We start from the raw sequence: 26,261 nt of genomic DNA on the forward strand, positions 1-26,261 counted from the left end.
TTGCTTTTGTATTTTGTGTTTTTATCTTGTATTTTTATGCTATGAACCACCTTGAGTTTTGTGGATGAAGGGCAGTTTACAAATTTTAATTAATAATAATAATAATAATAATAATAATAATAATAATAATAATGACACAGGTGCATAGATAAGTTACTGTTACAAAACTACTCTGAAGCACATACACTATTTTTGCACTTGATTTTCTCAGTGAAGATAAGTCTTCAAGACCCACTTTAATGCCTGTACTGAATCAGCTGGAGAAGAATTTCATAACTCTGGAGCCACCACTGAGGAGGCCGCCTCTTGTTCCTATCAGCCTAACCATTCTTAGTGGTAGGCACACAAGAAAGACTTCTGCATGAACGGGATTAGGTTAGTAAAAATGGGGACATAGGAAGCTGCTTATAATGAGCAGGAAAATTAGTCTATCAAGCTCACTATTCTCTATTGAGAGCCAGTGTGGTGTAGTGGTTAAGAGCGGTAGTCTCGTATTCTGGTGAACCCAGTTCGCGTCTCCGCTCCTCCACATGCAGCTGCTGGGTGACCTTGGGCTAGTCACACTTTTCTGAAGTCTCTCAGCCCCACTCACCTCACAGAGTGTTTGTTGTGGGGGAGGAAGGGAAAGGAGAATGTTAGCCGCTTTGAGACTCCTTAAAGGGAGTGAAAGGCGGGATATCAAATCCAAACTCTTCTTCTTCTTCTTCTCTACACTGATTGGCAGTGGCTCTCTGGGGTTTGAGGCAGGTATGTCTTCCAGCCCCACCTGGAGCTGGCATGAACTTTAAAAAGTAGAGAGAGAAAGAGAAGTATGTCTGCTTCCAGGAAATGTCATTTACTTAAAATTTTAGAGGCTTCCTAATTATAAATACTTTTGAGACTCCTCTCAACCACATCACCACTCAGAAGATATCTCTTCTCTGAAGTTTTATTTCATACTTCTTAATTAGCTTTTCTACCATGCCAAGCTTGCTGGCCCTTGCAAAGTAACTAAAATTCGGTTAATGTTACAGAGATCAATAATAATTAATGCACAAGGGAATTTTTTTCAATTATCTTCCATGAAAAAGAAATCTCACCCTATAAACTTGAAACTTCCCATTAATTATATCAACCTTTACTTCTCTAACATCTGCAAATTAAAAATCATCCATTAGTTTAGACAAGTGATAGTTTATTAGTATCTCCCCCCCCCCCCAAAAAAATATCTGTGCACTTGGGAACATATCATACCCAGTTATTATCCTCTTGCTATCATAGTCCTTTTAAATAAAGAGCAGATTTCGTCCTTTAAGTAATTCTGTGCTGATCCCCTCCTCATTTCATTAACCCAGTGAAAGCCCCCCCCCCCACACACACACATTTTGGGGGGCAGGCCGGGAAATTCAGTGAAATGTCCTTTCTTGATTTCTTATCTTAATTACATTACAAAATGACTGAGAAGTGTGTTCTTCCTTTTGCATTATTTTTCTTATAAACAGCTATGAGTGCCACTCCACTTTTAGCTAGGCTAATTTATGAGGTGGCTGAGTGTTGCAGTGCTATTCCCTTTACTTTAAAAAAAAATGCCTTCGTGTGTCCATGCATCCTGCAATGCATATTTGAAGACACCAGAACCTTTCCCTCAACCACTCTCTAGCACTCTGCAGCCAGCCTCCTGAGTTCCTAAAACGTCCATAGGACAATGACATGCTATGTTTTCCCATAGGAAGTCCACAAATTGGAAGCAGCTTGGCAGATGGGGTGGAACCATTTCACTAGCTTCCCGGCAGGTGATTCACTGTTGCTAACTGGGACAGAGGTGGTGAGGTGGCCATGAGGTTGGTGCTGTGCAAATGCACTGGCAGAAATGCTGGATTTGCTCTGCCAGTGTGTTTGCACCATGCCAATCTCCCTGCTGCTCTCCCTCCTGGTAAGAAGCAATGGCCCACCTTCTGGGAAGCTAACATACCAGCTCTGACCCATCCAATGAGCAACTTCTACTGGAAAGAGGAGACTGAGAAGAGTCTAAGAATCACGCAAAACTCTTGAAATAAAAGTAACGACAACAAGAGGGAGAAGAAGAACATTTGTAATGCAAATAAGGAAACAACTAAGCAAGAAAAGATACCCCCCCCCCCCACAACACACATTGAATTTGCTTGAAGTTTGCCCATGCTACTCATTTTTGGAGGGATTATTTCTTCTCCTCTCCTCATAAACAATTAAAAAAACAACCCAACCCAAAACATTGGTGCATTATGTTTGGCATAATATGACAAGCATAGCTATGCTGATTTGGCAGCTCGTATCCAGGGCTGAGTTGATTATTCATAGAATTTCAATTTTACATCAGAATTTGCACACTTCGCAAGGTCAGGCTTGGCAGTGGTTCTCAAGGAAGCGTTCTTCCCTTCTATGCTGCTTGAGAACCTTTTATGCTAACCATTTAAAGGAGTCAATATGGGTCATTCTGCATTCAGAACAGGCACTCATCTACTGAATTATGCTCCTCCCTGATCAGGCTTGCTCAACAGGTTTGAGTACTGGCTAATAGATAAACAGACAGGCAGACAGATTTTTTTTAATTGTTTATGAAACCTGTCACTACTTCTACAGGTATTTCTGCTTTTCCCCAGGATGTTACATACCCCGGTGAATATCCAAGCAATTTCCATTTCTGTGCAGATCTGAATCACTGCTCCCTATACAAGTGACTGGGGGGCTATACACTGGGATGGGGAACAGAAGGAGTTTGGGATCTAAAACACCACCTTTTATACAACCTTAAATATATGCCAGAGTCCTGTCCTTTGTATCTGGTTGTCTGAACTATTGGGTGTGCAACAGGGTACAGGCAACACCAATTCCCCAGCAGTTTCAGCCTTGTCACCTTAAAACCCCTAAGCACAACCAAATCAAATTACTTTGCCCCAAAATTGTCAATTTCCCCAGTAGTGGATGCTTCTTCTATCCCCACCCCCTTGCACCTTTACCCTTGCAGAAGAGTTCAACTTTTGACACAGCACTCAATTTAGATGAGGGAAGGGCAGCCCTTTAACCCACAAATGCCCACTCTTTACTCCTCCCAATTGTAGCCTTCTAAGGGACGCGGGTGGTGGTGTGGATCAGAAGGTGGGTGGTTCGAATCCCTGCGACGTGGTGAGCTCCCGTTGCTCGGTCCCTGCTCCTGCCAACCTAGCAGTTTGAAAGCACGTCAAAGTGCAAGTAGATAAATAGGTACCACTCCGGTGGGAAGGTAAACAGCGTTTCCGTTCTGGTTCACCATAAGCAGCTTAGTTATGCTGGCCACATGACCCGGAAGCTGTACGCCAGCTCCCTGGGCCAATAAAGAGAGATGAGCTTCGCAACCCCAGAGTCGGCCACAACTGGACCTAATGGTCAGGGGTCCCTTTACCTTTAAGGAGGCCATTACAACAGGTAGGGAACTGCCTGGCTATCCCTTCCTTTTTAATTTGAGCACATACATCCCTTGAGCTTGGGACAAACAAGGCTTCTGATTGCAACTAATTGCCTGTTAATTGTGCTCCTGTTGTACCCCATAAGTCTGTACATCTTTGAGAGAGAGGGAAAATGCTTCCACTTTGTATTACCCTTCCACTTGCATGACAGAAACCTGTAGTCCACAAGAATGAGGTTGTGCCCTGTAGGAAACAAACTCTGCTGCTTTTCTCCAAAACATTTCAGAGCCAATGCATCCATAAGCACTTGCAATTAGGAAGAGGAAAACATCCTTGTAATCTAACAAGCAAACAAAGGGCAAGGGAGGAGATGAGCCGCTGCAAGCATCTTTAATGAGAAAATGCTTTTTAATCATGAAATGGTCATGCGAGAGGATCTGCAATTTGGGCCACTTTGATATCCGCAAAAGGCAATTTATTCTCATTTCTTTTTCTTGCTGGGAAAGAGAATAACCTAACTCTTGGTGCGGGTATAGCAATTTGAAGCACTTGGATTCTGCAGGAAAAAAAGCTTATCTCCCCTTCCTCACCATTTTTCTCCCTGCTACCGATTTCAGATAACCTGATTCTGAATGATACATCCAATGATGGAAAGTGATTAGAGAGAGGATTTCCGTATGTAGGTTGAAGAATTGAAGAAATAGGTTTTTTTCCCTACCACAGGACCACTATTTCTGTCAACGCTCCCATTTCCTTAGGTGTGTGTAAGCAATCTGGCACTAGTAGTGTTTGGGTGGCAAAAGCTCCTGTTTGGGGTTGCCAGCTAGCCTGCCAGTCATGCTCTCTTACAGAGTATTCAGTTCTCTTGACCTTTCACCTTGGGTTCTTTGTTTTGCTTCCCTAAAGGGCACTCAGCTTCCCTTTGCCACAAAAGATGCTTAGCTCTCACTGAGTTGTGTTGATTGAGCATTACGCCTCCCTAAAGTTTTGCTTTAACTTTTGAAAACTTGGGATTGCCCCAAGCATGCAGATTCCGCTCTCTTGTTTCCCAGTAGGCTCATTTTGACAACATAGCAGATAGCACTCAGCACTAGGGTTCACCAAGAGTTCACTAGAGGGGGTGATTAAATGAAGGCAAGCTGGCAAAATATAATACCTAAAAATCTCAGCTATAAGCAACATTTAAATCAAACCATGGCCTCGAACAAAGCTAGCCCTACCATTAGACAAGAGCTGCTATCCCAAACAGCAAATTTTGCATACTACTGTGACTGTCTCAGGAATTAATATATTGGGTGGATTTAAAGACCAATTGTCAGCAATTTGGGGGGCAAGGGCACTGGGAGGGAGAAGTAGATAGGGTTTTGTTTTGTTTTGTTTTTTTGTTGCATCAGGTGACAGCAATATTTTGCCCAGCCCAGGCCATGGCTGTTGACACACTCTTCTTCAGCTGTTAGTCTGAAGGATTATAATCTGAGGATTATAATACTGATGCATTGTATGTTGTTGTTGTTGTTGTTGTTGTTGTTGTTTTTAAAACAACAACATTAATGTATTAATGTATTAATTTTAGCATCATAAATTTCTGTACAAATATCAAATATTCTTTCTGCTTATTGGGATGGGAGGCATGTTAAATAAATTGACATTTATACAAGGATGTAAAAATGTTGTTGCTGTTTAGTTAATTAAGGCATGTATCACTATGAGTACAATCCTATAATGATACCCTGGGGTTTTGAAATCAAGTGAGATGCTCTCTGGGCTCAAAATAAAGAACTGGAGTGAATTTCTTAGACCTTACCACACATTTAATGCTAGGAGATGTGGGTGGCAATGCGACTTGGCAGAGGGAGGCTAAATATGTATGAGGGAAGGCTCGGGCAAATTTCCAGGAAGAGTGAGTTGGAAAATTTTAGTTTCTCTTTCCAATAAAGCATTTGGAAGAGAGAGGAAATTATATGTTACCCACTTTAATCATGAGCAGAAACTAATGGGCACAATAGACATGTGCTCATAATAGGTAATAGGAATAGGCAATGTCATGCTGGAGTTTCAGAACCTTGGATAGCTCAGAAGGGATACCTTCCCCCAACAGCCTTGAGCTCAAAGTCTAAGCCACGTGTGCCAGACTAGACTTCTCACACTCCACCTTCCTGAAGTGTGCAGAGCATTCCTCTGGCCTAAAGCCTTAGCACTTGATCACCTCCATCTTGTGCATCGCCTGTTCTGGGGAGTAGGCATGGAGGAGCTAGGAGTCCTGGTATGGAAGATTGCTAGTCCCTCAGAAGATCTGGCTAAAGAAATGTCTGTGGGGTAGGAGGTGTACTAATTTCAGGAACTTCTGATCCAAGAGCTTTCTGTTGAGAGGCTCTGGTCCCATGCTGAGACCAGATCAGAGTTCAGTATTCCTGTGGCTTCGTATCACAATGTTGAGAGCAAGGTCTGGTTTTACAATTGACATTTAAAGTCCTGGGAAAGCTGTGGCAAGGCATTTGCTTATACATTTAACAAGATAGACAGTTCATCAAATCCCTACTCAATAGGATAAAGTTGGTCATTTCCAATTTTCAAGTCCATTTGTGTGTGTTTGTGTGTGCAAAGTATGTTTGTGTGCAAATTTAGTATTCCAGGATTCCCTACTCCCAGCTATAGCTAACAGCTCACAGGTATACCACTGCGGGGGTGCAGTTTTTTGTAGGATACTTCCTTTTTTCAAAATAAATTTATCATCTAAAACAAAACCAAATGCTAAAATAAAATATTCCTGAAACCATTTCCCCAATACTAATGAAAGGCTTATGTTTATTACAGAAAACAACAACAGAGGAATAGATCTTTTGTTTATGGCAGATCACTATACTTCAAGCTTCTATACTGGGGGGAGTGGTGGAAAGAGGGGAATTGATTATAGAATGTGGGACACATTTGGAATCTCTAGAAAAAGGTCCTTCTGGGTGAATCTTCATTCCAGTGGTGTACATAGCAACTGATAACTGTGGAATTTAGTTGATGGCATCTCAGGACCCTGAGAGATGCTCTGTATTTATCTGCTATAAAGGAGAAGCAGCTGTATCTAGCAACAATGGAAAGTGACAGCAGGAACTCCTCGTGAATGCTGTCCTAAACTGTCCACTTTTCAACCTTGTAGGGAACTATGGAAGATACAGGGGCAAAAAAAAATTATTACTAAACTAAGGAATGGACCTAAAACTGTGAAATACAAGCACTGTGTCTTATGCATGGTTTCTGACAAAAACCAAATTATTATTTCTGATATGGCAGGGCTGGAGTCTACCCATCCACACTCCCTGAAAACATTCTCCATTTGGGTGGATGGGTGGAAAGGAAGCCAATTTCCTGTTGCTTATCTTGTGCTGGGGGGGGGGATAATCTCTTGATTTTGAGGGGAGGAGGGCAAAATTGTTGTCAGGAGTGAGCTAGCAGTAAAATGCATGAAGTCAGTGGAGTTAACTCTTTATTAGAAGAAACAGGATCTGCACAGGAGTGTCAGGCTTAATGAGCACAGCAACTCTTCTTGTCCCTATGAAGCAGTTGTGGAGACTTAAGGTCCTTGTCTTCCCACAGTTGTCTAAGCCCCCGGCAATCTGAGACTGCACCTACATGGCTGCCCTTGCTGCTTCTGCTTCATGACTCTTCTGGTTCTGGGAGACCAGGTTGGAGGAGAGTTTCTAAGAAAAATGTTTAGAGGTAATCTCATTTTCCTACTCGTATTGAAATATTGCCGCTCAATGAGGCCAAACTTAGATTCACAAAATGTTTAGGGGTATGTGTACCCCTGCATCCCCCCAGGAAAAAAAGCACTGAGTGCACCCATTACTACAGTAAACCACACAAACCTGTAGATTAGGCTAACCTGTAGAAATATCTCCTATAATTTGTGTGTGGCCTTTCAAAATGGTGTGGCCTAGACTCCTCCCAGCTTCCCTACGTCCCCACAAGAACTCATTTTCTGCTACAATGCTAGGTGTTAGTAGAGCAATTAGGCTTAGATAAGTGTGATTCCTTACCCTTAAAGATCCAAAGTTGATGCTCTATTATTGTCAACTACCTTGACCACTCTGGAACAAATTTCCTTCCCTAAGCACTGTATAGTTTTCTCTCAAATGATGAATAATGCAATACTTTTTACAAGCTACTTCAACAACCCATCAACTTTCTGTGACCTATTACTTATATTGAATAATGAAAGTTCTATTTGGTTAGAAATAATTACTGTTAAATAAAACATACAGTCATCTTGTTGTCTAATTGAAAAGTGAGCTTGTGCTGGGTTGTGACACTGCCTTTAGGACATTTTCATAAAGGAAATGATACGGTACCTTGTTACTGAGAACAAATAATTGTGATCAGCTATGGCGTGCTACAACTGGCAAAGCAAATTGCAACAACCATTAACACAATCCATTTTGACTATGAAACCCACTCCATTGATGTGCATAGTAGTATACATGTAAATTTGTATTCTAGTCACTGGATGAATTCGAATCCTTTTAATTGTATGTTCATAATATATTTTCTTATGGGGGCAGCAGCATCATTTTGACCAAAAACAACACACACACACAAACTTTAGTCAATGAGGATCTGTGTTAGACGTTAAAAAGTGTTTTTCCTCTTCAGTTGAGAGAAGTAATAAACTCTGACACGGAATCCAGATTCCTCTCACTCTCTTAATGAGGTATCTTGTAATCCCAAAGGGAGCTTGCATTTGAGAGATGGCAAACACCTTAATAACTCCAGACGATTGAGAAGTCTGTTTACTAGCCATTTGTCGTGCTGTATAATTACTGACTTTCGAACATATCACACCTGGTTCCCTTGAGAATAAAGAATCCCAATTCAGAACAATCTCTCTTTCAAGCTTCTTTGTATGCATGTGTGCATATGGGTGTCTCTTCTCATATCTGATCCTGTTAGTTTCATCAGCGTTCATGCTTACGGTCTGATTCTGTGTATATTAGGTCAGTTCATAAGAAGATCAAAGTAACAACTTTATCATGGCTGGGCAACTTCCTGGTTAGGTTTGAGTTGATGGTGCCAGTTCCTTCCTCAAGAAGGGAGGGACTGACACAGCTGGTCTGCCCCTCAGACTTATGAAGACGTACAGATTCCTGAATGCTCTGGGAGATTTTCAAGTTGACTTAGCCAGTGCTCCTGTCAGGGCCCTGGTCTTACTGTAGTGTGGAACCTGTAAATCACCCTGGTTCTCTGATGAGCTTTGCACAATAAAAACAGGTTGAATAATAGCCAGAGTGCAAGTACTACAAGACCAGTACCAAAGCTGACCCAAAAAAGGGGGGAGAGTTAGAGCACGGAATCTTGCCTACTGTGTGACAGTGATGCCAAAGAAGATAACTTACTCCCCTGTCTCCATTGCATCCTTGAATAGCTGTCCAGCAGAGCTCTTCAGAGTGGTTAAGCAGCTAGTGAAAGGTAGAACACAGTCAAGAGTATCTGATCACTTTGAGGCATGCTGTTACAAATTTGCTAGGCTATTTGAGAATAAAGTCACTCATCTTCATTCCAACCTTGACACAGTGATTGGTACAGTCTCAACTGAGGTCTTTGCAGCTCCCTCAGAACATGTTGCTTTGGATCAATTTCAGTTATGGCAGCTGCAGGATGTAGACAAGCTGCTTGAGAGAACAAGGTCCACTACTTGGCCTCTTGACTCTTGACTATCATGGGTTTTAAAATACAACTGTGGTGGGTTGATTTGCCACATCCAAAGACCAGTAAATGCTTTGTTGTGAAAATGGCTTGTACCAGCTGCCTTGAAAGAGGTGGTGCAATGTGTTTCGCATCCTTGAGAAATCCTCCTTAGACCATGATGATCGTGATATGACACAAATGGATTGCTCAGTTGGCTAGAGTATGGTGCTGATAATGCTAAGGTTGCAGATTCGATCCCTGAAAGGGACTGCTGTATATTCCTGCATTGCAGGGGTTGGACTTGATGATCCTCAGAGTCCCTTCCAACTCTATAATTCTATGATAACTATGACCTGATTGATAATACTCTGTTATTCAGTGAAGTTCTCAAGAAGATTGCGGATTTGTAACGACAGGCCTGCTAGAATGAATCCAATTCTCTTGACCTAGTTTTGGGACCAAAATGACTTTGGTTGCTCTGGTGGATGGTTTGTATCACAAGAGAGCTAGGAAGTGTGAGTCTGTTGATTCTCTTGGATCCCTTGGCCGTGGTATCCTCTTGGGGTGAGTCTGTGGCTCGGCAGTTGGAAGCAAAGTGATACATTAGTTGTACTCCTATCTGTAGTGCCATTTCTAGAGAGCAGCACTGAGAAGCTCCTTTGTGCCCCTTTGGGCATATCCTGTGCAGTCTTGCAAGCTCCATTCTGTCTCCATTATGCACGGCCATCAGAGGGTTTGGTATTCAGTATCATTAATTTGCAGATGACAGCCAGATCTATCTCTCTAGTTCATCTATAGGAAACATAGCTGTTGTGGCTCTGACCTAATGCCTGGAGGCAGTAATGAGCTGAATGATGACCAGTAAACTGAAGCTGAATCCTGTCAAGACATTGAGATGATGTTGGTGAGTGGTCTGGTAATCAGTGAATGCCATGTTATAGATGGAGTCACACACACCCTTGAAGCAACAGGTTCATAGTCCAACAGTATCTATCATTGTCAAAATAAGCTTAAGTGACCTCTGTGGTGAAGAATACTTATTTCCAGCTATAGCTGTTTTCCCACCTATGGCTGTTCTTGGACTGGGATAGCCTTGCCATGGTACTGCAAGCTTGGTAACCTTGTATTTTTGTTACTGTGATATGTCGGGCTTTTGTTGAAGATAGTTCATCTAGTGCAGAATGATGCCCCAAGTGTTTTGACAGGTGCTTCTGTGCATATATAACACCTACTTTTTAGGATCTGCCTGTATGTTCCTGGGCCCAATAAGTGTACCTCTCTATTCACAGAGTTGCCTAGGCCCTGTGATTAGAAAGACGTGGCAATCAGTGGGTGAGGAACTCTTTCCAGGGACACAAGACAGATCCTTTACTGTCAGGGCCGTCTTTGTCCGGAGGTGCAAGGGGTGTGGGGCACCCAGGTGCCGAATTCCGGGGCGTGCCAAATGTATACCTACTGTATACCAGTCCCTCTTGAGTTCGCCCCCCCCTAAAAAAAGGTCAACAACTACTTTGGCTCCCCCCTCCCCAAAATGCTCAATAAATTTGAGTTCACTCTCCCTTAAAAAAAATTTTGGGGGGTGGCTAAACTAAAATTGGGGGCACAGGATGGATCTTTGCATGCCGGTGGTACATATGCTAAATACGGCCCTGATTACTGTAGTGACACCCTGGTTTAGTAGCTGCTAAACTTCCAACACCCAGTTAAAAAAGGTCTGTTGTCTCAGGTAGTAAATACCTGGAGATAATTAAATCATTTTGGTTTTAACTTGTGCCAAAGATCTGAGTCTGTTTGATTTGCAATAGGTTATAGCAGGCATAGGCAAACTCGGCCCTTCAGATGTTTTGGGACTACAACTCCCATCATCCCTAGCTAACAGGACCAGTGGTCAGGGATGATGGGAATTCTAGTCCCAAAACATCTGGGGGGCTGAGTTTGCCTATGCCTGGGTTATAGCTTTTAAAAACTGTATGATTTGATTTATTTGTATTAAGTATTTTAATATTCTGTTGGAAACTGCCCCTTGATTACTTTGTAATGAAGTGCAGTTCTTAATTCTTGCAGCTAGCTAACTAAATTTTCACAGAACTAAATCCCATGCAGCTCCAAGGGATTTCCTCCCAAGATTTCACAGGATTTCAGCCTTAGGGATTTGTGAGAGCACAGGTTTCTGATCTCCCCAGGTTCTAGTGTTGGGATATGCTTGGGATATATGGAAGTGGGCAAATAGTTTTCTAAGTGAAGATGTGAATGGTGATTTTGCATGGCATGTGCATCGTCTTATGATTGCCTGAGTGCATATCATGTTCCTTGCCCGGAATAACAGACACCTCTCTAAGAAGCATAATGCAGATCAGGATCATTGCTGATTATTGCATACACAATTGGTGTAATTACACAGCAGCCTGTGTAGTCAGCCAGAAGTCTGACAACATATGCCACTATTTAAAACACTTCCTTGCAATAGTATGTGATACACAGAGAGAGAGAGAGAGAGAGAGAGGATACACAAACATTTCATATGAATTAATGATGCATTTTTGCATCTAAAGCAGGAAAGAGTATTTTTATTTTGTGGCTTTCAATTTAAAGTTTCTCTCCCCCTCACCACTTGGAAGTTCTGAAACTGGTTGCAGGTCCATGCGAGAAGAGCTGACAATATGTCCTTGTGCTCAAAAGAAAAGTGCTGAAATGAGGGATGAGACACCCTTTGCCATTATTTTATTTCTCCCTGTCTTTCTGTCATTTTGGCTATGTACAAGGTTGTTCAGTATTTCCTTAACTGATGCACTATTCTGACAAGGCAGCCCACAGCAATCTTTTCTAGGTTAATGTCAGCAGTGTTACAACAGACGAGCGGTATAGTCGGAGGCCTGTAGTAACCATGATCATCTGTCATTTGCCCGAGGGCTCATCCACGTCTTACGGAAAAAGAGTACCCTAATTTGTGATATTACATTATAATGTAATAGGTTGCAGTGTCTTTCATTGTACTGGGTGTGTGAATGCTCAATGGAGGGTGCACACCGTCATATGTTTAGCCTTGGGATATTGGAACATATACGCCAGAGATATGCAGTAATTTCTGGGCAGGTGTAACATAACAAAAAGGGAGAAGAATAGAAGAAGAAAAATGCCTTTTTGCTAGCAATAAGTTAACAGGGAAGCTGCCTTATATCAGGTTATTTGTCCATCTCGTCTGGTATTGCCTATCCCCCCCCCCCAAGCCTAATGAGGCAAAACATCGAGATAATGGTTACATTTATTACTATAACAACTTGGAGGAGCAACAGACCAAATTAAGCGAATCCACAGAATTCAGAAAGTACTGGGAGATTAGGACGTTACCTAATTGTGGTAGCATCCCTCCAGACTCCTGGGCATACGATGCAGCTGGAGATTGTGGATACCCAGCAAAGGAAGAAGAAAACTGCTCCCTCCTAGCAAGGTTAATCCCGGTTTTGACCCAAAATGTGCATGTCAGGCCTATAGGGCACCCTCCCTTCAAGTCCTCCCAGACATACCACACTGGCAGATCTCTAAGGATCTCTACCCTTACCCCAATAATGTTTCTCTTTCCAGCTTCCCAAGTTGCCTGGACACAATGCCAAAAGAGCAATCAAACGACAACACTCCAAAGTGCCAATCTAATTTGTCCCAACAGGATGAAGTAGGCAAAAAAGGAGGGAACCCAAAACCAATCAAGCAATTTCCTTGGGGCGGGGGGGCGAACCTACTTAGCCTCTAAAAGGTAAAGGGACCTCTGACCATTAGGTCCAGTCATGAATGACTCTGGCGTAGCGGCGCTCATCTTGCTTTATTGGGCATGCTTCCACGTCATGTGGCTAGCATGACTAAGCCACTTCTGGAGAACCAGAGCAGTGCACAGAAACACAGTTTACCTTCCCACTGGAGCGGTACTTATTTATCTACTTGCTCTTTGACGTGCTTTCAAACTGCTAGGTTGGCAGGAGCAGGGACCGAGCAACAGGAGCTTACCCCGTCGCGGGGATTCGAACCGCCCACCTTCTGTTTGGCAAGTCTTAGGCTCTGTGGTTTAACCCACAGCACCACCCACGTCCCTCCACTTAGCCTCTAGGGACAGGTAACTAGCAAAAGTTCATGTAGGGAGGGAGAAGAGCTCAAAGGAGGAAACTTTGGTGTCATCCACATGTACCACTGGTAGCAATCACTCCGTTGATTCAGAATTGTTTTGTTATATGTGGCTCAAGCACCTGGTTGGTAATTGTGAGAATATACTAGACTAGATGGGCCTTTGTGCTGATCCAGTGCTCTTTATATTATATTTTGGAAATCTCTGTTTTTCCTAAGCCACTAATGGGAAGAGGTCGATGAAAATGAGTAAAGGGGTGTTTAGCTGAAGTTAGCCTCTTTTGGAAGCCACACTTTACCTAACCTCGAATATGAGGAATCAGCCCAAGCAAGAAATTCTCTTACACTGCTGCATCTGAGCAGGTACTTGGTTTTAAAGGAGAAGAACCTTTCTATATGCTCTTTGGGGCATGAATGGAACAGTCAAAAATATGGTTCTTCATTGACTTTAAAGTGTAAGAGAGATGCAAAGCCCAAAGTCTATTCATCAGCTCAAACTGCTATGGACTCTATAATGTCATGAAACATTTGGATCCATTTATTTCTCCCTTTCCCCTCTATCTTTGGTTCAGTAGATTTGAATTACTTAGGCTGGTTGCCTTTGAGGCAGAGTTTCCATCAGATTGCTGTATTCTCACAAATATAAATCTTTTCTTTAGTTGCAGAAAACTGTGTGACACATTTGTTTAGTTAGCATCAAATCTGAGGTGTTACCTGTCATACTTAAGCTGTCAGCAGCTTCCTTGACATTTACCATATTTCAGATACGTTGATAGAGATTATAAATGAACATGAAGTTATATTTCATCTTCTTCTACTTCATCCCAAAACAATGAGTGGGGGTGGGGAGGCAGAAGTAGATTTCTTTTCATTTTTTGCTTTGGTAAACTTGAGACAAGTCTGGCACATACTGCTTGAAATGCACAAGAACAAGCTTCAAATATGACACCAGTATTGATTCTGAGGCATGATACATAACTGAGATACACAGCAAAATAGTATACCTCTTGCCCCAAGGATCATCATTGTCAGTGAGGTGTATCAGGAGTGCATGAAAAACCCAAAATAGCCACATTCCAAAGTCAAGACCATACACTACCTGACATTTAAGAAAGGGTGATTTCAGACCCTCCAAGTGTCCCTGTTTTCCAGGGACATCCCTGATTTAGAGAAGCCGTCCTGGTTTCTGATTTGATCCCAGAATGTCTCACTTTTCCTTAGAATGGCCCTATTTTCATTGGAGAAATGTTGGAGGGTATGGAGTTATCCAACCCCATAGCTGTCTAAAGGCAATCCTGTATAGGGAAGTGGTTTTCCACCCCAAATGTTTAATGTTTTATTGTGTTTTTATATATGTTGGAAGCTGCCCAGAGTGGCTGAGGCAACCCAGTAAGATGTGTGGGGTAGAAACAATAAAATTAGCATTATGGAATGGGATGTCCCTATTTTCATTGGAGAAATGTTGGAGGCTTTGTGATTTTAAATGTGTCACAACTGGTGATTTAGAATCAAGTTGGTGTGTAAGCAGGGATGTGTAGTTTTAAAGCAATTAAGTCTCATCTGAATCATGCCAACAAGGTTGGCAGTCTAAGATTCCGGAAAACTTGCAGTGTAGTAGATTTTCATTACTAATAATAGCATGTATATAACTCTTAAGTAATAGAAGGTATCAGACTATTCCAATTGAAATATCACCAAAGAAAATTGAGGGCTAGTTGAGCATTCAGCACAAACACTCTAAAAAATCCAGAGATTTCCCAACATTCAGAGATCTCTCTCAAGACAAATACATTTACAGGTACCTTCGGATCAGATTTTCAAGCTACCAGTCCATGAACCTAATTAAAATCAAAAGAAGGCTGGGAGAGAGACTGTGCTATGCCACACCCATGTTCCAGCCACTTTATGACTGGCACTCACAGCATTTTCTTAAAATTCAAAATGTGTCCACTGGTCCAAAAAGTTTGGTGACCCTTGGACCCCGAAAACAATGACACACACATAGACCAAAGAGCAGCGGTACTGAGCGTAATACTTAGATTATTAGATCCGCATGACTGCAGTCCTATGTGCATCATTTCATGGGACTGAGCTCTTTGGAACTCAATGATGCTTTCTTCTGAACACACAGGTTTAGCTTGTAAAACACACTGAAATTTAACGAAAGATATTTAGCAAGTTGAAATCCAGCCTTTATCTCTTACTTAGAAATGCATATGATTTTGCTAGGTGTTTTCATTTAAACTGCTAGCACGAGGTGGGAACCATATCAAGAAAAAGAAACAAGTGTATAGCCCTTTCTTGATTATTTTCCTCTTCACTAATTTGTCACAAGGAAACAAATCAGCTTCATTGTCATCATACCCAATTGCCAAAGCCACCAGGGTCTGCCTACTGCATCACATCATGTCACCACTCACAAATATATGTTACAGTCATCATGATGAACATATATGTATGTGACAAAGTCCAACATAGGATGAGTTGCTGTGCTCCCTGTGATTTATTTAAGCATTGTCAAAGCATCAGCACACCTGTGTTTTTTTCCATAAGGCAATAGTCACTGCACTGAAAAAGCTACGATCCTCTAGGCAAAATATACTTTGGTGGCATTTCAACTACTGTCACTAAATAAATGTTTTCTCTGTTCATCTCTCTGGGAGGAAGGCTTTGCCATTCTGCATCAGAGAGCTAATCATCAAGCCCAGTGTTTTGCCTCAAGCAATAACCAATACATACTTCTCCAGATGAAAGTGCAAATAAGACGTTAGTCATGAAGCCTGTTGAATGGTGATTGCAAGGTTCTTCTGTTGATCATTTTGCTGCCTGGCGCATCAATGTAAAGATCCTATTATTACCACTGCCCAGGCTATGAAACAAGGATTGTATGCAGCTGCATTCCTAACCATGCTTACTGAGAAGTAAGTTACTTTGGGTGGAGGATTGTATTCAACTAAGTTTTATTCAGAGTGGAATCATGGAATCGTGCAGTTGGAAGGGACCACAAGAGTCATCTAGTCCCACCTTCTGCAATGCAGGAATCTCAGCGAAAGCATCCATGACAGGTGGCCATCCAACCTCTGCTTAAAAACCTCCAAGGAAGGAGAGTCCACAGCTTCCAGAAGAAGACTATTCCACTGTTGAACAGCTCTTCCTGTCAGAAAGTTTTTTCGTATATTTAGTCAGAATCACCTTTCTTGAAACTTGAAGCCATTGGTTTGAGTCCTACCCTCCAGAGAAGGAGAAAGCAAGTCTGTTCCCTCTTCCATGTGACAGCCCTTAAGATATTTGAGGATGGCTTTCATAGCTCCTATCAATCTCCTCTTTTCCAGGCTAAGCATCTGGCTCTTTCAAGTGCTCCTCGTAATGCTTGGTTTCCAGACCCTTGATCATCTTGGTTGGCCTCCTCTGCAAAGTAGATCCACTGCAATTAATAATTCTAACATAGTCTTTTTTTACTAATTGTGCTGGATCTACTCTTATTTGAATATTATGTCATTAGGAGTCACTGTGCAATCATTGAGCCCATGTTGTGACATCATCAGGTCATGTGCTTCTCTGCTCCCAACAGTGGGCATCAGTGATATGGAGTACAAGAGGGGGAAATGCTCAGTTGTTGCTGTGAAGTGATGTAGTGACCAAAGTGTTGATGCTGTTCTTTAAAGCCCTAAACAGCCTCAGACACTGAGGCTCTCCTACGAGGGCCTTCTGGTGGTTTCCTCACTGTGAGAAGTGAAGTTACAGAGAACCAGGCAGAGGGCCTTCTCAGTAGTGGTGCCTGCCCTGTGGAACGCCCTCCCATCAAATGTCAAGGACATAAACAACTATCTGACTTTTAGAAGACATATGAAGGCAGCCCTGTTTAGGGAAGTTTTTAATGTTTGATGTTTTTTCGTGTTTTTAATATTCTGTTGGGAGCTGCCCAGAGTGGCTGGGGAAACGCAGCCAGATGGGCGGGGTATAAATAAATTATTATTATTAGTAGTAGTAGTAGTAGTATATTTTGGAGCAGCAGAGGAAAACTCTGCATGGGAATTTGAGTGCTGCTATATCAGGTGTCATGTTTGGTCTCACACCGGTTCCCTAGTAATTTCTCTTTATGACAGCCTTAGTTGATTAATGATCTGCCAAATAACTGACCAATCAACTACTGTTTAATACAAGTGCATATTTCGAAAAGCTCTTTGGCTACTTGGAAGCCAGAATAAAATCACATGGCATTGAATAAACATACCACATTGGTCAAAGAAAAGTCGCCTTTAACCACTCTTTCCTCTTTTCATTTGCTCTCAAGGGAAGAATGCTAGAATCAAAGGAGCATTGAACAATATACAAATGTGCCTTGACTCATAGCTCCATGGATTAGCACTTGCCCTCGCTAACTAATCAGCAAAACCTCCAATTAATTCATCTATTGTTTCAGCCGATTAAAGCTTATAGTGCTTTATGAAGAACTCAACATTTGCTCCTTGTTTTGAAGACAATCAAAGTATACTAGGAAAAAATTCAGTTGGCAAACTGATGAAATAAGATGACTTTAAAAAAGAAGGGATTTCTAGAATTGTAAAATTTGACAAGAAGTTGTACAAAAAGCAAGCCATTCCTCCCCCCCCCCCCCCCGCATCCCTCTGAAACAAACTTTTATGTAAGTCGGGTGGAATTTGTTTTGGGGAATGACAATTTGTGTCAAGATGAAGTTGCTTCTCTCAAATTCTCAGATCCCAAAACAGGGCTGCTGTTTGCCAGGAGGAGAGATGGGATATTAGCTGGCCATTATTTTGCCTGGGGCAATACTTGGTACAGGTGAAAATGCAAAGGATGAATGAATGGATTTGTTTATTTCCTTTATTTAGAATACATCATAACTAATTAATGCTTAGCCTATAGAATGAAAATTTTGAGGGTTTATGCTGAGGACTTCTGTTCATTTTGCTCCCTTGTGCATGGTTGCACTTTTGTCTAGTAGTATATTTGTCTATGTTTTAAAACAAAGAATGTTTAGCCCAACTAGCATGTCCGGAATAGGACAAGAGATTGTTTTCAGTGGATTGAAGAGAAAATTTTAAAAGTGCATCTTCTCTTGTACTTGTAAAGCTTTTTTCCACTGCAAGGAAGGTTTCCATTTTTCTGTCTCATTCTCAGGACCCTTTATAATTTCCTTCGAATTTAGGACTTGCACTTACTGTATCACTGTGAGGTGGCTATGGTATGTATGTATGTTTCCTTAAACATTTCTCTTGCACTCTGAAACCTCCCCAGCTGCCTGTATTTCCTGATCTAAAAAGGCCTCATGGGAGGAGTTACTTCATGGCATCTTCCACTGAACTTTAATTTAAGCAGCAGAAGCCATAAAAGGTGGCTGTTGAATGCCTGAGATTGGTGCCTTCCCTGATTTATTCTTTAAGAGAAGTCCTTCCTTTTATCTTAAAGTATCATTTCACAGTGATTCACTTAAAAGTACAAAGACTTTGAAAAAAAAAGAAAAGAAAAGAAAATAGCTATCAGGTGTGTGTTGGGCAATCTCCTCACCTGCAAGAAGACCCAGCTGAGAACGTCAGGGGTTTTCAAAGAAACACAACCAGCCAGGAAGGTTGCAGAGTGCAGGTCACTGGAGAACTGATAGTAGATTGCAAGAAAGGACATTATAAATATCCCTCAGCCACTAAGGTAAGCACAACCGAAAAGCTCTCATCTACCTCTGATGATTTCACACACAAAAATCATTTCTATTTGGTAATTTTGCAATGTTTTCCTCACTGATTGAGGGAGAATAGTTAAATAACAAGCAGGAGACATAGTCAGCACAACATTAAGTAAACTATGAAATGAATATACATTACTTACAAAACCAAATACAGTGGTACCTCGGGTTAAGAACTTAATTTGTTCTGGAGGTCCGTTCTTAACCTGAAACTGTTCTTAACCGGAGATACCACTTTAGCTAATGCGGCCTCCTGCTGCCGCCACACAATTTCTGTTCTCATCCTGAAGCAAAGTTCTTAACCTAAGGTACTATTTCTGGGTTAGCGGAGTCTGTAACCTGAAGTTTCTGTAACCCGAGGTAAAGGGACCCCTGACTGTTAGGTCCAGTCGTGGACGACTCTGGGGTTGCAGCACTCATCTCACTTTACTGGCTGAGGGAGCTGGCATACAGCTTCCGGGTCATGTGGCCAGCATGACTAAGCCGCTTCTGGCGAACCAGAGCAGCGCATGGAAACGGCGTTTACCTATAAATAGGAGTGGTGCCTATTTATCTACTTGCACTTTGACGTGCTTTCGAACTGCTAGGTTGGCAGGAGCAGGGACTGAGCAACAGGAGCTCACCCCGTCATGAGGATTCGAACTGCCAACCTTCCGATCAGCAAGCCCTAGACCACGGGTGTCAAACACAAGGCCCGCGGGCCGAATCCGGCCCGCCAGACCTCGTCATGTGGCCCGTGTAGTCTGGTCTATATATATATCTGTGAGGGAAGCTTGGGCTGCGGTGCGCGCGCAGGGCGCCTCGGGTCCCTTCTGCGCAGGGGCAGGCGCAGGCCTCCCCCTCCTCCAGCTACCTAGCTGAGACTTATTTGACACGGCGAGGGCGGGGTTGGATATGGGAGGCCGCTGCTGCTGCTCGCAACTTCTTTTCGGGCTCGCCGGGGTGAAATAAGTCCTGGCGGGAGTGCAGCGCGCCTGCGCGAGGTGGAACGCGGAGAAGGGCAGAGCCGGCTTCGCGTGCGTTGGAGAGAGGGAGACCGAGAGCGCGCTTGTGTTTCGGGAGCGCGCCCTGTGAATACTCGGGGCGGCGTGCTTTTGCTTTGCTTTTCTTTATTTATTTCTTTAGGCGCGTTTCCGCGCTGCCCAATGAACAGCATCCTCCGCCTCTGGGGATTCGTGATTCAAAAGCAAATTCGATACGCAAGTGCATGTTTTGTAAATAACGTCAGGCGCGGCTTCCGCAGGGTGTGCGTTGCAAAAATTTATATATGGGGGGAAAGCTGATAAGGAATTGGTTTATTTTTTAGGGTATTTACACATCATGCAATTTTTCCCTCAATGTTATTACAGGGTCCGGCCATCAGTTCCCACCCTCCTCAAAGGTTTAGGGTAGGTAGCAAAGGGGGGGAAATCCAAACAAATGCTCGATTAAAAATTGGGGAATGAGAAAAATTAAAACCTGCACATCTTGTGTAACTTAAACACCAAGCCAAGCAGGAAACAATTTTTATGTTCATATATGTATTCAAATGAAATCAAGGTGTAGTGTTCCATGAGCCAGAAGCTTTGCATTACTTAATCCAGCTGTTAAAGGTGTCATGGGCTTTGAAGACACTCGAACTCGAACCAGCCCTTTGAGGGTGACCAAACTGCTGATGCGGCCCCCGGTGAATTTGAGTTTGACACCCCTGCCCTAGACTCTGTGGTTTAGACCACAGCACCACGAGGTACCACTGTACAAAAATGCTAAATTAAAATGCAGTGGAAACAGCCACTCCAGTGATCACAGTAATACATTCCAGACATTCAAAGAACACATTCCTCCATTCCAACAGCTGAAAATAATCACCAAAAATTAATCTTTAAAACTAAATGAATCCCCAAGAAACCACAATACAACATTAGCAGTCAAATGTCTGGAAATAAGGAAACATTTTCATCTAGTACCTGAAAGAAGCCAAAGTTTTCATTAGCTGGCCCATATGAAGATGGTGTGGATAAAGAGTGATTTTGTATTTTTGTTAGCTGCCAGGATGGTAATTGTAAGAAAATGGAACTATTCAGAGGAGTTAAATATAGATTGATGGTATGGTCAAATCTGGTTCATAACTATTGCTTGAAAACTCAAAAAATACGGTGCTGTAGAGGGCAGAAAAAAATAATTTCCAACCACACGGTAAGCAAATATTTTATATATAAATGATTATAGTAATGTTCAAATTTATCCTGTGAAATATGCTACTGTTTTGAATTCTTAGTAACTTTTTCAGTTTTGGGTAAGATATTTATAAGGCCTCGAGGATAACATCTTGATATCTCCAAAAAAAGCATTTTAATTTTTTTAAAAGGACATGTTACTCCCCCAAATCAATAATAATATTTCCTTGCAAGAATTGTGAATTTTGCAGCTCAGATTTATATCCCTTTATTGTGGTTCGAGGACCCGACCCCCGCGCCGTGGAAATGAATAGACAAGGACACGTGATATATGGTTTATGGGCATGGAAAGGCCACAACTTTATTGGTTACAGCAGTGAAAAGGTATTGGCTTAGGCATTGGATGTTCACCACAGGGGTTGAATCACCAGTGGGCGGAGCCTGTTGATGATAATACAACTATAGGCTCTCCCCTGACGTCACCGGGGGTCATGCCATGGCCTCCCGCCAAGCAGGCATCGGACAGAATACACGACCGCCGGATTCCTTTAACGGAATACCCAAAATTGAAGGCGTAGGCGATGGCCACACCTAGCCTTCCAACACACCACAACACCATAATCCAATGCCTAACCGCCACACGAGCCAAAGGCTCGCCGCCAATACCCTCACAGCTGCAACCAATCCCTAACACTACCGATGATGCTGTCAAGCCACAGGTCATTCCCCAGGTCTGAGAGATGCACCCGGTCATCTCGATACAAGTCCATGTTGCCAATCCGAATACGATCATGCACAATAACTTGGCCATTCCGACAGCGCACCCAACGGGACACGGCCCGGTTCAAAGTCTTTCTGATTTTCTCAATGGCCATACAACTGTAAGCTCCGCGCCAAACAATCCGCTTCAGGAGGGAGGACCAGAACACCATTGTTCCAGGACACAAGACAGCAATCTCATTCAAATCATTTCGAATGTTCCATGACAAGTCCGCAGTTCTTCTATCAACAAGGTCGTTCTCCCCCAATTGAATAATAAGGATGTCGGGAGGGCCAAACGTGGCCACTTTCACCCTCAACAACGGCATAAGCTCCTGCCAACGCATGCCTCTTCTGGAAAACCAGAAACAACACTCTCCAGGATGCAGCCCAAGGTTAGTGGTGAGGCCAGAACCACACACACTTGCGCGGGCCCAATGAACTATACTGTGGCCACAAATCCACACAATCTTTTTGACGGCAGCTGAGGATGAAAAGGAAAAGAGGAACGGTAAGTCGGAGTAATGGATAAACGCAATCTAATGGATATAGGCTTTATACACATCGGATTTCCAACGGCCCATCTCCTTAATCCTGTCTACTGGCAAGCCCAGACGAGCCGCTGTTGTTGCGGCGCCGATCCTGAAGGAATGGGCTGCGTAATCGTGCGATGGTAACCCACAAGTGCCAATGGCCCTGCGTAGCACCCTCGTGAACTGGTGTCTGAGTAAAGGGGACCCATCCGCATGTACCAGCAGCGGGCCCGGGCCGGGAGGCCGGAGGTGGAGGAACCGTCTGGTGTCCTTTACCGGGCATGGGCCCTTCTCAGCTGATGCTGCCAACTTCACCAGCACTCCCCTACCCGCCTGGTCTGTTTTTGACTGACGTATATGCACCGACATGGACCCATCCCCCAGTTGCACGTCTTCCACTAGAAGGCCGCGCCATGAGCCGTTTGCACTAACCTCGGCTACTACCTCCCCAACGCACAGGGCCCCCAAAAATGCAATCGCATATGCTGCGGAGAACATGCGGGCCTCATACTTGGACCAGCAGATGGACCTCAGATTTAAACGGATCTGAGAAAGTAAGCCATACAATATAGGCTTACGGCCCCTGGCCCTAGGAGGTTCCCTAGGAGGTTGCAGCCTACTCCATCCCTCTATGGCTCGGCGAACTAGGAAGTCACTGCCTGGGTCAGACGGAAACGTGGCTTTGGTGAAGAAGCTAATGGCAGCTACATGAATCTTAAGGGTTTTTGGGGCCCGACCCAGATCATCAAGGTGGGAAAGGTATCTTAGGACGTCGTCGGTGGACGGTGGCACACTAGGGCCGGTACCGGATAACCCCATCCTGAAGCCCAGGAAATCGCACCAGGCCTTCTTGTAAGACCTGAGGGTGGAGGTGCGATAGACGCTAATACTCCCTTAATCACTTTGCGTCTCCAACATTCCACAGATGCTCCGGAAAGGGTTCGGGCCACAGTTGCGCTCCAGGTGCAAGCGACCGGAAGCGAGGCATCTCGTGGCTCTTCCCTGTGATGACTGTGATGACTCCTAGCTGATGACTCTCGGCGAGATGAGGAGGAAAGAGGCCGGGGAGAGGGCTGGCGCTTCGATTTAAGGTTAGCTGGACATGCCCCCCCCAGCGGCACCCGATTGGGTGCCGGCTGGTGGGCGGGGCGCCAGCCAGGTGAGCTTAGGAAAGCAGGGGGCGGTTGCCCCCTGCTAGGGGCGGTGCTCGGGCTCCTGCCCACAACCACTCCCCTCTCTTTCGGGGAGGAGAGTCTTTGTCTTGCTGTGTGTGTTTCATATTCATGCAACTGCATTATTTCCTCTTTATTTTAATATGTTATTGAATTACAAGCATTTGGTTAAATAAATAAAGATAAATATTAGGGGGAAGTTTGTACCTGCTGAGCCTTGTACCATAAATGGGGTGGGAGATACTGAAAATAGGGGCATCCAGAAGAGCCATCTTAAAATCCAGTTTGCTTCATATCATAGAAATGTAGAGTTGGGAGGGACCGAGAGTTATCTAGTCGAACCCCCTGCAATGCAGGAATTAAGCATCCGTGACAGATGGCCATAAAACCCCTGCTTAAAAACCTCCAAGGAAGGATGAGGAATGGGGAGAGCCTCCCCCTCCCCCTGCTCCTGACCAGGATCCTGAAGCTGCCCAGGAGCAGTAGAGCAGTATAGATTTGGAACAGTGGTTTGCAGAGGGGCATAGTTCTGAAGACAACAGTTGGGACGAACTAGGGGGTGAACAGCAAAGTGAAGAAGAACTGGAAGAGAGACAGCTAACAGACTCTCTCTCGCTGGAAAGTGTCCAGTCTATCAGTCCAAGGTCACATGGAACAAATAAGGTGGCTACACAAAAAGCACAGTGGTTGCGTGATCAGGTTGGAAGGCACGGAAGTGACTGGGGGGGGGGGGGAGTGGGTGGAAACCTTAATTGGGAACACCATCATTCTGAGAATGGCTGCATTGTTCTTTGGCTGTGATCATTAAAGACACTTTAAATGGTAAGCAACTCTTTTCGCTTTGTCCTACTTATCTACGTCGAAAAGGGGGGAAGCGTAGTCTCCGAAGCTTGACAATAACACATTGCAGTAGTCTAATTGTGAGGTTATAGGGACAAAGACCACAAAGTGATGTTTTTAACCTAACAGCATGGATATATCTGAGTCACCAGCTGGTGTGGTACTCTGAGCCACAGAGGTCACTTGGACCTCCTGTGATAGTAATGGATTGTGAAGAATCCCCAAACCATGTGAATTTTCAAGCAAAGTGTGGCCTCATCAGAACTAGTGAAACTTCCTGTATCTGAACCACAGAACCATCCACTAAAAATAGTTTTGTCTTGTCTGGATTGAGTTTAAGTTTACTAGCTGTCATCCAGTTCATTACCGTGGCTACAAACCCAGATTCAAATCCCCACTCAGCCATTAAACTGCACAACCTTGGGCCAGCCACACAATGCATGATCAGCTTAACATGCATCATGGTGTGACATCATAATATTATGTGGTACTGATGCTATTGGCTGTTGGTAGGAATTGAGAAATAGTGTGTAGAAATCAATTATTACGCTCAACTTGGACAAGCCAAGAACATCTACTTCTGCCCTTAGAATCATATTAGCATTCTCTAACTCACCGTGACATGAATTTCTGTGCTGTACAACAAAGTTTATGGAATGAGTGGCATGCATCTGCGTAAGGGAAACATTGAAAAATATCTCATAGCAGGCCTTGAACATTCAAAATACATTCAACTGTGCTGGCTATCTTTGTTTTATCAGGCTCCCCCCATCTTTTTTAAATACTTATGACAGGCTGACAAATGAAAGGCTTATTTCTGCTGTATTTCCTCTCCACCCCCCCTTCCATTTTATGGGATTATTCTTTTGAAAGATGATGACTGTGCTTTGTATTTATCAGAGGTCATTTTTTTTAGGAGGACCATAAATGTTGAAATATAGGGATTCTATTCTCTTTAAAAAGATTGAGTTTCCTACCTTTGGGAGGACCATGGTACTTTGCAACAGTGCATCCAAGACAGGAAAGTTTAATACTAGAATACAGAATACTTAGAATTAGCCAAATTGACAGATATAATAAGACAAAAACCAAAAAGTGAAGTAAAAAAAGAATGGGCGTGCCTAAATGAATACCTCAAAAGTCAAGGTTCGAGGGCAGAAATCTGGCTGAGTCCGGAATAACCTTGTGAAGTGAAAGGATATGAAAGAAGGATTTATATCTAGATGTTAGGATAGAGAGGATAAAGAAAACAGGAAAACAGGAAGACACAATGAGAGATAAAGGAGGTGCTGTGGGATTGGTGGCAGTCAGTGTCTTGTTGTTGTTTTAGTGTTTATAATATTAACTTTTAAGATATGGATTTGTTTGGTTTTTTGTTTTTGTTTTTTAGTTTTCGAATGTTGATTTCTCTGTGTTCTGTATTGTTATTTTTTGATAGCTTTCATGTTATTGTTGTGTGGAAAATACTAATAAAATTCATTTTTTTTTAAAAAAAAGTTGTGTGTGAGAGAGAATGAGTGTGTGTGTGGGAGGGAGGGAGGGAGGGACGGAGGGACAGAGAGAGAGAGAGAGAGAGAGAGAGAGAGAGAGAACCAATCAATCAATCAATTTCCTTTATTCGACCGATAGTCAGAAATAAAACAATACACAATAAATATAATCTATAACATCAGGGGGTACATAAATAAAGTAGGGCCACAATACTAGACCTCTCACAGATAAACACAATAAATATAATCTATAACATCATGGGGGGGAGAGAAAGAGAGAAAGAGAGAAAGAGAGAAAGAAAGAAAGAAAGAAAGAAAGAAAGAAAGAAAGAAAGAAAGAAAGAAAGACAGTTCAACATTTATTGTTACTGGGCTTTGGGAAGGTCCTGGAGTCCTCCTGCCTCCTTCTCAAAGCCTAGT

The 26,261-nt window shown here is 43.1% G+C and overlaps 2 protein-coding genes across 6 annotated transcripts in view; one reads left to right on the forward strand and one right to left on the reverse strand.

Moving 5' to 3' along the window:
• The window catches only part of CDH12 (cadherin 12), a 668,983-nt gene that overhangs the window by 129,496 nt on the left and 513,226 nt on the right, over nucleotides 1-26,261 (forward strand). The window lies entirely within an intron of this gene.
• On the reverse strand, nucleotides 22,346-23,158 carry LOC310682070 (integrase/recombinase xerD homolog; the record flags this gene model as incomplete). The annotated part of the gene is made up of 1 exon (XM_083450314.1): nucleotides 22,346-23,158. One exon carries the CDS (start codon nucleotides 23,156-23,158, stop codon nucleotides 22,346-22,348), a length of 813 nt encoding a protein of 270 aa, XP_083306440.1.

Source organism: Podarcis tiliguerta, assembly GCF_965153285.1.
Source record: "Podarcis tiliguerta genome assembly, chromosome: 7".
NCBI classification, from domain to species: Eukaryota; Metazoa; Chordata; class Lepidosauria; order Squamata; family Lacertidae; genus Podarcis; species Podarcis tiliguerta.